The sequence below is a fragment of the Gossypium hirsutum genome, chromosome A02, assembly GCF_007990345.1.
Source record: "Gossypium hirsutum isolate 1008001.06 chromosome A02, Gossypium_hirsutum_v2.1, whole genome shotgun sequence".
Taxonomy (NCBI): Eukaryota; Viridiplantae; Streptophyta; class Magnoliopsida; order Malvales; family Malvaceae; genus Gossypium; species Gossypium hirsutum.
The window spans coordinates 23,548,705-23,560,475 of record NC_053425.1 but is presented as its reverse complement, the minus strand read 5'-3'; the positions used below and the strand labels follow the sequence as shown (position 1 = coordinate 23,560,475).

General features: G+C 37.1%; 1 protein-coding gene and 1 non-coding gene across 2 annotated transcripts; one reads left to right on the top strand and one right to left on the bottom strand.

Annotated features, from left to right (window-relative positions):
* Positions 1-7,224: 7,224 nt before the first annotated feature.
* On the bottom strand, positions 7,225-7,659 carry LOC107952176 (uncharacterized). Its single transcript, XM_016887456.1, has one exon. The coding sequence runs from the start codon at positions 7,657-7,659 to the stop codon at positions 7,225-7,227; it is 435 nt and encodes a 144-aa protein (XP_016742945.1).
* Positions 7,660-8,722: 1,063 nt separating this feature from the next.
* On the top strand, positions 8,723-8,829 carry LOC121217525 (small nucleolar RNA R71). Its single transcript, XR_005913619.1, has one exon. It is a non-coding gene; the product is annotated as a small nucleolar RNA R71 (small nucleolar RNA).
* The last annotated feature ends 2,942 nt before the right edge of the window (positions 8,830-11,771 follow it).

The following is an 11,771-nucleotide window of genomic DNA, read 5'->3' as shown; positions in this document are numbered from 1 at the left end:
CTGAGTTTTCAGAAACTCACCCCATTTTTAACTGTGTAGGTAATCCCCAGCCTTAGACGATTTGGAGCCGTGAGGGACTTGGAGGTGGCCACACGAATGCAGTTTTTTTTATGCTTAACTTTATTTATATTTAAAATTTCACTTTCGGTTTTATTCTGTAATAAAGCCTCTTAAACTTAAGTTATTTTATTTGGTCTTTATTTATTTGATACTTAACTGATAGTGATAGAATGCTGGTTTTCGAAAAGATTAATTGTTTTCAAAACACTGCGTTTTCGCAACATTTTTGGATATTGCTTCCGCAACAAACAATGTTTTTAAAGTAAAGACGTTTTAAATGGTTAATAAATGGTTAAGATGTTTTGAGTTTTTAACAAAGATATTTCAACTCAAAAATGAACTTCTACCAATTTTCTAAAGACACTTCAACATGACACGCCAGATTCGGCCATAACGTCTAGGACGAGTTTGGGGTGTTACATTTAGTGGTATCAAAGTCAAGTTGCAAAACTCGACTGTGGAATGGGTTTTCAAAATTTGAATTTCAAAAAGTTATTTCCACATATGTGATATGTTTGAGATATTTCTTCTGAAAAGTGTGGCACACCGAGTCTCCAGCACCGAATCCGTAAGTTTCTGAAACAGATGTTGTTTTCATTAAAAAGTAGCAGATAGAAATACTGTGATTTCTTAGATATTAGACTGTATTGTTACACTTAAAGTTAGAGTTTGTATTTATTCTTTGTGTGTTCTAGAAATGGTATACATGTGATATCTATCCGCTCCGATGGATAAATGGTTTGGTGCGTACTTGTATTATTAGGATTAGAGTGCGCAGCGAAAGCATAGTGTGGTAGGCTAGGATACGCGACTATTCTGATAATTGGAAATTTTGGGGACGAAATTTCTTTCAGGGGGTAGAGTTGTAACGCCCCGAATTTTGGCTTAGAAAGATTGGGCCTTGAGCGTCGGAACACATAAAAGTTTATGTGTGCGAGAAATATCACAAATTGCATGTTGCCTTTAGTGGCTAGGTAATTGAGCATATTTAGGAGTGTTGGAGAAGTCTTGGGTTCAAACCTGGGCTTTAGCTAATTTTTTTTAGTGAATAAAACCCTTGGTGCTTGAAAGTGGGATTTTTAAATATTTGTGGTTAAAATATATCACAAAAGGAGCTTGTGGTCTAGTGGCAAGGTGGCGTGTGTGGTGTGCATGAGGTCTAAGGTCCAATTCATGGCATAGGTAAAGGAATTATTTATTTTGCTGGCTAAGCTTGGAAGATGGTGGAGTTGGAATGAGACTCTGAGGTTGAATTGGTCATGAGTGTTTCAAGGAAAATTGAATTGGGTGTTGAGTGATTTGGGGAGAAAATAAAGGAATTTGAAATAGGAGAGTTGCATGGGTGGAGTGTTGGTGCCGAATTTGAACTCCCTTTCTTACTCAAAATTTCGGCAGGGGGTTGTGGTCACATTTCAGTTTTTCTTTGCTCAATTTTGGGTTTTTGGTGGTGTTTGACATCTAGTTTTGGTTTCTACTCCTTGTGTGCTGAATTCTCTATTGTCTTTTCCCTTGTGTTTCTTGCTCAATTTTTGAGATCAAATATTGTCTTCTTTTCTTGCTTTGGCTGAATAGGAACTCTCATTTTGGGCATTCTTATTTCTTTCTTTAAGCCGAATTTGGTTTCTTCCTCTCAATCTTTTCTCTTAAGTTTTGAATCTTTGCTCTCCTCCTCCTTTGATATTTCATTTTCAATCATTGGCCAAATACTTTTTCTTCTTTTTCCCTCTCAAACCCTTTTCAGTTTAGCCTTGGTTTAGCAGATTCTCTGCTTCTACATCCCATACTTTCTCCTTTTCTATTCTCGTTTTGGCAAGTAATCTCTGTTAATCAAACTCTCGATGAGCAAAGGGGGTTCTTGCAATAAAGTGATGACAGTGGTGCCGACTGGGAGCGAACGCGTAGCCTCTGCCCCCAAGTTTAAACGATGTAGGGTGTCAACGGTTCGGGACCTTTCGTCAAGTTGCGGAAAGGTGACTGCACCAAACTTTGGGTTAAGTAGGCATGTAACACCCCAAACCCGGCCCAGACGTTATGGCCGAATCTGGCGTGTTACATTGAAGTGTTTTAGCAAAAACCGTGTTTTAATTGAAAACCCTTCTTTAAAAAAACCCTAATTAACTAAAAAAAACCTTTAGTTACGAAAGCCTTGTTTAAATCATTTGATATTTAAAAAAAAAACTTAGTTGCGGAAACGTAGAAAACATACTATAATTTAAGAAATCCATGTTCAACTTCTCGTAATTACTATGAAAATAGTAATAATAATTCAAGTAGTAATTGAAAACCTTATTACAATCTGGTTTGAACACACTTAAAAAGAAATAAAAACTTAAATGCTTAAAAAACCAAGTCTGAATTATCTTGCTAGCCGGCCACCCAGAGTCCCTCCAACATCGAACCTTCTACTGAGCATCACTTGAAAAAAAATAAAAGAGGGGGGGTGAGTTTTCACAAACTCAGTGTGTACAACCCTCGGCAAAAACAAACATTCAAAAAAAACATCATTCATCAATCATGCAATGCAATCCCATCCAAATTATCCATCCACTACACACCAACTATGTCCCCCATCACACCATACGGGGATATGAATATCGACCCACCCAGCCTACACACCATGGTAGTCTGATTGTGGAACTACCTTCATTTACATATTGGGCTTTGAAAGCCGTCGGTGAATCCACGATTGTCAAGCAACCATGCGATCCTCATATACTTCCTCCATTCCATAATTCCCAACCTAAGCAGAATATCATATGTATCCATGTCACATCCATAAAACTTACATTCTACACCTAGGGGTATTTCGGTCATTTTGCCCTTAGGGGCATTTCGGTAATTATCCCATAATTATGGTTTTCACTTACCTTGGCCCGTTAACGAGTCCCGTGAGCTAAGATGAATGAACACTATGCACCAGGTAGGATTCTAGAGAAGAGGAGGTGAGCCATTAAGACTGCTTAAGTGCCAAGCTCTCCCTAGATCCAATCTTCGACATGCATATACCCGTTGCCACACCTTAACCCTTTGACTTGTCCACGGTCACAATATATTAATTAAGTCTTATGTAGATATCATATACAGGCCCAAAACCCTTTACAAAGCCCAAACAATTTCACATACCTGTATCTGGCCCATTAAGCCCAATCATATTCATATGGCCCATTAGGCCCAAATCACCTGTATATGGCCCATTAGGCCCAAATCACATTTATATGGCCCGTTAGGCCCAGTCACATTCATAATCATGCTCACATACAAGTACCTATCACATAGCATCAACATTTAGTTTTTGCCTATTATGGGCCCAACAGCCCATCAGACCCATTTAGCCCATTCCGGCCCATATGGCCAAATTATAGCCCAAGTCCACGAAATCGCCCGTGGGTCTCAGGCAACCTATTGGTCTCCCCCTTACGAGTGTTCCCACACTTGCAAGACTACTGTAGCCAAACTTTCGACTTTTCAGCTTTTCGACATTTCGGCTTTTGCCGATACATAATGTGTGTGCAGTGTATAAACACACCTGGTAAGCAAGTGTGCTGCGATTCCCTTAGTCCAAACCTACAAATGATTCACCCTTCCATTAATCGCATGCTTAATACATATCCTTACTAAAACCGAAACCTCACATTAACCTTACCTTGCATGATCAGCCCTTTCTTAAATCACTAACCACAATCAACTCCTAGATCAAAATTGCAAACACATAAAGAGCAATTCGACAGAGAGCTAAGATTCGAGATCCGATACTAATTCCACTAGATTTGATCAAAGAGTATTCAGCCCTTGGGAGATTCGGCTTTTCAGCTTTTCAAACTTAGTATGGTGAATAAGGTTTATTTGGTACAGATTAAAGAAGAAGAGTAAAAGAAGAAATCCGCAAAGTGAAACAAAGAAAATTGTGTAGAGAAGAATAGAAATCGGTAGGAAGAAAAGAAATAAAAACAAAAGGGTTTTCAGCTTTTTGGATCTTGAAAGAAAAAGGGTTTTCGGGTTTTGGAGAAAGGGGTTTCTGGCAACAAGGTGAAGAAGAATTTCGGTAGTAGCCTGGCAACCCTGTATTCGACCCCTATTTATAGCCCTTATAGCCGAATTTTCCATGCCCAATTCCCAATTTTGCTCCATCACTTCTCCCTTCTCATCTCCTCGATATTCTCCTTGATAACCCCTTGATCCTTTCCTTAATTTTCTCTTCTGAACACTCCCCTTAGAGTCCATCTTCACGCCACTTCCATCCTTCTAGAAGGCCAAAATTAAACTTCTAAAACACAAAACTAGAATTCGAACCTTAGACCTCCTTGCTAGCTACTAACGCGACCTCCCTGCACTCTAAGTGGCATCACTTAGCCACTCTTCCACAAGGCTTTTTGATGCTATTTTCCCCTATTTTTATTTAAAAGCCCACCTACCCGCCAACCCTGATTCTTTTAATAATTCAACTATAATTTCATTTATTGCTAGGTTCAAACTCAAACCTTAATTAAGACCTACTATAATTATCACATGGCTAGGAACATAAAACACAATTTTTATCAAAATCGAAAACAAAGAAAGTTCGGGATTTCGAGATTTTTGGGTTTCAAAATTTTTGGGGCGTTACAAGGCAAATCACAGTTGACCGTTCAAGTCAAGGTTCCGGCGTTCGGGAATTCTTAGTAGTCCACGTGATCAGGTGTGTAACTGTATGCTATGTTTAATGATCGGCTGAAAAGCCGAAAGTATGTGTTATTTGCACTACTATGACTTTAGATCGGCGAAATGCTAAAAAGCTGAAAATATGGCATATGATGCCACATGGGCGTGTGATTGCACGTGTGGTGAACCGAGCCCACGAACATGGGCGTTAGACTGTAGAGGCCACCACGAGCGCTCTCGTGGTCTTGGGCATTTCTGGGCCTCGTTGGGTCGAAATGGGTCGAGTGGGCTCGGTGGGCTTGTAGGCCACAACGGATAAAATGTATATGATGTGGTAAGTGTTGTTTGGACTGTGACGTTTGAAACGTTGTGGCTGTGTCTGGGCTAAATAGGCAACACGAGTGTGTCGGCCCACTTGGGCCGAGTATGGGCCTTAGACTCATTTACACTGTTAGGTTTGTTTAGGTTACTTAAGTCACTCAAGGCGACGGTGGACCATCTGTTGGGTTGTTAAGACCCCGGGTTTGTAAAATTATCGAAATACCTTCGTATTGTAAAATTACCGAAATTCCTTTAGTTTGTAAAATTACCGAAATACACTCAGATTGTAAAATTACCGAAATACCACTAGTTTGAAAAATTATCGAAATACCCTTGGATTTTAAAATTACAAAAATATCCCTAATTTGTAAAATTACCGAAATACCCTTGTAGGGTAAAATGACTGTTTTGCCCTTGTAGGTAAATTACCGACTTAGACTATGAATTTGATTGATTTGAATGTGATTGTTTGACTGTGTTTTAACTGACTTGACTGTGGTTGTACAACTGATTTGCTTTTAATATATGTTTAAATGATTGTTATTGAGCATGGCCATTTTGCATACACGTGTGATGATTGAGCATGACATACATGACATATTGCATAGGGTTGGGACATTGATATGGAGGAAGTACTGTTTTGATAGGGTCGCACGAGTCACACGAGATGACTGTGGACCTAGTATTGATCTGTTAAGGTCGCACGGGTCACACGAGACGACTGTGGTCCGATAGACGGCTTAATGTCGCTTAATCTGATTATGGATCTATGCCAACCCAAATATGGCTTTGTGCCATCTTGTTTATGGCTTTGTGCTAATCGTATTTACCTGTGGCTATGTACCTATCATATTTATTGATGACTCTGTGTCGGCCATATTTACCCATGGCTGTGTGCCGGTCATATTATAGCTACTGATGGCTTTGTGCCGATCAAATTACCTCTACTGATGGCTGTAAGCTGTGTAAATATCTGGCAGCTTTGTTGTGCTATTATTTCTGGTAGCTATGCTGTGATATTGGTGTGCTGGCTAGGTGGGTCGATTTTATCCCCGCATGGTGTGTTGGCTGGATTGGGATGGATTGCATTATTTCACTGTTACATTTCTGTTACTGGTACTATCACTGTATTGGGCTTAGGCCCGCATGTATCCTATTTCTGATTCTGATACTGTATTGGGCTTAGACGCACACTGTTACTATATTGGGCTAAGGCCTACACTATGCTATTACTAAAAAAGGCTCTGTCCCAGACTACTTTTGCATTTTGTTCTCTTACTGACTATTTTTTTACGGGATTACACACTGATTTTTTGTAAACTCACCCCGTTTTTAACTGTGTAGGTAATCCCCAACCTTAGACGATTTGGAGTCACGAGGGACTCGAAGGTGGCCACACAACTGCAAATTTTTTTATGCTTAACTTTATTTATATTTAAAATTTTGCTTTGGGTTTGATTAGGTAATAAAGCCTCTTAAACTTAAGTTATTTTATTTGGGCTTTATTTATTTGATACTTAACTGATAGTGATAGAATGCTGGTTTTTGAAAAGATTAACTGTTTTTAATTCACCGCGTTTTTGCAACATTTTTGGATATTGCTTCTACAACAAACAATGTTTTTAAAGTAAAGACGTTTTAAATGGTTAATAAATGGTTAAGATGTTTTGAGTTTTTAACAAAGAGATTTCAACTCAGAAACGAATTTCTACCAATTTTCGAAAGACACTTCAACATGACATGCCAGATTCGGCCATAACGTCTAAGCTGGGTTTGGGGTGTTACAAATCCTTTTTATCAAATTAAGCATGCAAATGATAAAATTTCTTAACAAAATTTTTATACGACATTACTAACATGTAGACATTAAAATAATAAAATAAATATTTTGACATCGAATTTGTGGGCCTAAAACCACTACTTTGATTTCACTAAAAAGAGGTTGTTACACAATTTAGTTTGGATTGTAGCAACTACTTGTGGTGTCCTAATGTCCCTTCATCATCAATATCAGCCAAATCCAATTCACTATGCTCTTTTTCATGGTATTTTTTTCCTCTTCCACAAGAGAATGTAACAAACAGACATCATGACACTCTTCTATATCATTAGCACATTTCAAAGCCTAGAAAATAATAAAAGTGATTTGTTTATCATTTACCCTCATAGTTAACTCACCCTTTTGAACATCAATAATAATCCTACCTATTTCAAGAAAGGTCTACCCAAACTAATAGGCACATCTTTGTCAACTTCACAGTCTAATACAAAGAAATCAGCAGGGAAAATAAATTTATCTACCTTTACCAGGACATCTTTGATTTTATCTTCTCGGTGTGCACATGATTGATCTGCCAGTTTCAAGGTCATAGTGGTAGGTCTTGCTTTACCAATTCCTAGCGTTTTGAACACAGACATGGGCATAAGGTTTATACGCGCTCCTAAATTGAACAAGGTCTTCCCAACATATTTGTTACCAATTGAGCAAGGTATTGTGAAGCTTCCTGGGTCCTTCAACTTTGGAGGCAATTTATTTGTTAGCATAGTAGTGCACCCTTCAGTGAGTGCGACTATTTCAAATTCTCTAACTTGTCTTTTCCTTGAAAGTATATCTTTCATAAACTTGACATAGTTCAGCATTTGCTAGAAATCTTGCACCAAAGGTATATTGATGTGAAGTTGCTTAATGACATCCAAGAATCGCCTAAATTGTTGGTATTGTCTGTGATTCTGAAATTGTTGGAAAATGCTGAGGGTGGGCAAACTTCAAGTTGCATTGATTATTTTGCCTAGGAATTCTATTCAGCAATGCTATCTAAGTTTGCTTTGGCATTGCTTGGTCCATTTTTCTCATTTGTGGTGTTTTTCTAATTTTTCAAGTTTTGCTTTGGTTAGATTTTGAATTTGTTGTTTCAGTAGTAACACTCTTGTCAATTCTATCTAGTTATATGAAATTTGTAAGAGTGATTGCTCTATAATGTTCCTTCTCATGTGGTCTTGCATTCTCATTATCACTACGAAAATTTCCTTATGTTCTTGAGTTAAAAGCATTAGCTATCTGTACTACTCGGCTCTCTAAAGCTCGTAAAGATGACTCTTGGCTCTGGATCATGACATCATTCTTGGCCATATACTCATTTAATAGAGATTCAATAGATGAGGAAGAATATGATGTCTGCCCTTATTAAACTTATTGTTGAGGCAGTATAGACTGATAAAAACTATGTGGGACATTTATGGCATTCAGACTGATAAAATTTGGGTGTTGCTTCCGACCAGGGTTATACATGTTGGAATAAGGGTTGTTGTTCGCATTGAAGTTGCCTATATAGTAGATAGATGCTGGGTTCCAAAGTCACTCTTCAAATATGTGATCCTCACTACATTAAACATAAGATAACCTAACTAGTTTCAGCTCTTTCACCTAACTAGGCTTCTGCATGGTTTTTATCATGTTGGCTAAAGAAGATACTTGAGCAGTAAGCGAAGTAATCACATCCAGTTCAAATGATTCAGCTACTCTCTGACCACTTTAGCTCTTGTTGTGTGGTTTTGATAATCGTTATTGGAAATTTACTTGAAAAACTCGTATGCTACATTATAAGACTTGTCTAATAGAGTTCCATTAGCTGAGACGTCAACCATCATCCATGCATGTGCGTTCAAACCATTATAGAACATCTCTATTTGGGTATAATGTTGAAATCCATGCATAGGACATTTCCTAAGTAGATCTTTGAACCTTTCCCACACTTCACGCAATGTTTCATCCTCTAGTTGCCTAAAGGATGTTATGTCATTTCTCAATTTAACATTCATGTTTGGTGGGTTATATTGCAGCAGGAATCTTCAATAGAGATCATTCCGTGATTCTATTGCTCTAGATGGCAAAGTGTTGAGCCATGTTCTAGCACGATCTCTTAAAGAATAGGGGAACAACTTGAGTTTTACGGCATCTTTAGGGACAACTTGTTGTCTGAAAGAATCGTAGACCTCTAAGAAAAGTCTCAAGTGTAATATAGGATCTTCAATTGGAAAACCACCAAATAGGCCAATTGATTGTAGCATCTGAAACATTACAGGTTTCAGCTTAAAGTGAGGGCCTTGAATTTGTGGCCTGACTATTCCAGGGTTTAGATCGTCTAAGATAGGAACTACATGCTCTCGAATTGTTCTATCACGATCATCAACCATCTAATCAACCTTAGGATTACTATTGCCAGATCCTAGATTAAGTATCTTATTCAAGCCAGGTTGATTATTACCACCTTGATTCATTATTTTTTTGTTCTTTTCTTCTTCTTCGCAAGGTTCTTTCAATTTCTAGATCTAAGGGATAGAGTTGTTCAATAAGAATTCCTCTACACATAGAACTAGTAACAAACCTACTGTGATCACGAAATAAGCAAGTTAACAGTTAAAAATATAGAAATTGAAATAAAAAACTAAAGTTTCCAAGTGCCAATCCTCGGCAATGGGCCAAAAACTTATCGTGCCTGAATATGATATGCATATTGTGCAAGTATACACGTCGAATCAAGTAATAAAGTTATGAGTGGGTATTATTCCATTGAGGATTGGATTAGTTTTCTTTGTTTAAATTAATGCAAGTGAGTAGAAGAGATAAATGAATTGAATGATATTTTGAGAAATAACAATGCAATTAAACTACTAAAAATGAAAGTAATGAAATGTACTATTGTAGATTGAAAATAAAAGCACTCAAGATTCTAACATGATTGGAATATTTATTGTAAAGGCTGGGATTACTAATGAATTAATTATAACTTAGGAACAATGCCATGGAAAAAATATGGTTTACCTCTATTGAAAGCAAAACCTAAAGCTGCTCACTCCTAAGACACTGTAGATCTATAAACTAAGAATTAGCAACCAGGACTGAAGCATAATCCTCTAAATCGTATAAGGTAAATCTTTATGTCTAGAGTTTACACGAGCATTTCACTCAAATCACTCTTATATTACCCAATGTTGGTCCAAGCAACCTAACTCTGTCGATATTAGTTTACTTTCAAACTTATCAAGCATTTATCAATATCCTATTAAGTATATAAATAGAAATAAACCTTGGGTAAAGCAGTAAATTGAATCGTATTCATCAATAAACATTCATCAAAGTTAAAACATCATCAAAAGTAATCCCCAGCTATGCTAAGCTAGCTTATGACTGGGTTACACAAATTCAAGTATGTTAATATCCTCAACATCCTAAAATAACATTTTAAATAAAAAAAATTAGAACAAATTGCAGAGGAAGAAAACTGGGTTCAAAACACAAATTAGCCCAACTTGGTGATTGGTGTGTGTCTTCAACCAAGCTCCCAATAGCTCAAATTACCCTCCTTGTCACAAAGAGGCCTCTATCAAAGCTTTATATTTGCAATCAGTTGTACCTTCTGTTCTCCTCTCATAGACCTCCCTTCTTTTTTTTATACTTAGGTCCTCCTTTAGGGTAAAAGTTGTCAGCCAATGATTACATTTACCCTAATTTTGAGGTTGATATTTTCCATTGCACGTACATGTGGGGGGCCAACTACTGAACCCTCTAATTAATGATCGGGTATTTATCATTTCTTTCTCAGAATTGCCATGGCAATCTCTCGTAATGCCTCATCAAATCTCCTGCCTCATCAGATCTCCATCCTTTACTATCTTTCTTCCTTAAACCTGTCATTCAACCACTACAAAGCCTTTCTACCAACAATTAAAAGTACAGATGCACTAAAGTAATCATCATCCCAAGTCTTTACATGCAATACTTGATTAACTAAAAATAATCATGCAATTACCTAAAATGAATTTAATTTTACTTAAGGACAAGCAGTTAACTAAATATAAAAGTATGAATTATAACTCTTTTCAAGAGTTATCACCATTTTGTGAGCATTGTAAGTGAAGACATCCTAGTGAATGTCGTAAAGTGACTGAAGGTTGTTTCAAGTGTTGTTACGAGGACCATTTAAGAAGGGATTGTTCAGAATGACAGGAGAGATCGCAGGTTCAGACTGCGACCCCCAGTCAAGTACGAGCTAGTGCTTGTGGTCAAGGAAGAGACAGAGGTGGCGAAACAAGACAAGATGGACAATGATTGTTAGCCCACATTTTTGTGACCCAAGATGAATCAAGAGGGCTCGCAGGAGTCTTTTGTAACGCCCCCATGCCCGAAACTGTCACCGGAGTCAAGCTTGAGGTGTTACTAAACTTATCTTACCTTTTAAACAACTCTAAACCACTTATTTTAATTTTCGGAATAAACTATTTTTCTGCGTCATGGTTGCTTAAAAATTCATTTCTCGAGTTTCAGAACTCAAAATTAATATCTGTAAATTTTTCCTGAAACTAGACTCATATATATATCTACTAATTTTTTTCTAGAATTTTTGACTTAGCCAATTAGTACAGTTTATTAGTTAAAGTTACCCCTGTTTCAGAATTCGACTGCACTGAACTCTACTTACTACGAACCACTTTTCTCCCTATACAAAATTCATATGATAATATCGTTTGTTTCTATTAAAACTAAATTCAATAAGGATTCTAACCATATACAATAAACCACCAAATTATATTTTTAAAATTTCTGGTGAATTTCAAAAGTTGGAATAGAGGATCCAGAAATCGCTCTGGCCCTATTTCACTAAAACTCAGATATCTTATAAAATACAAAACCTTTACCTGTTTTGCTTATTCCATATGAAAAAAGATACAATGAGCTTTAATTTCATATATTA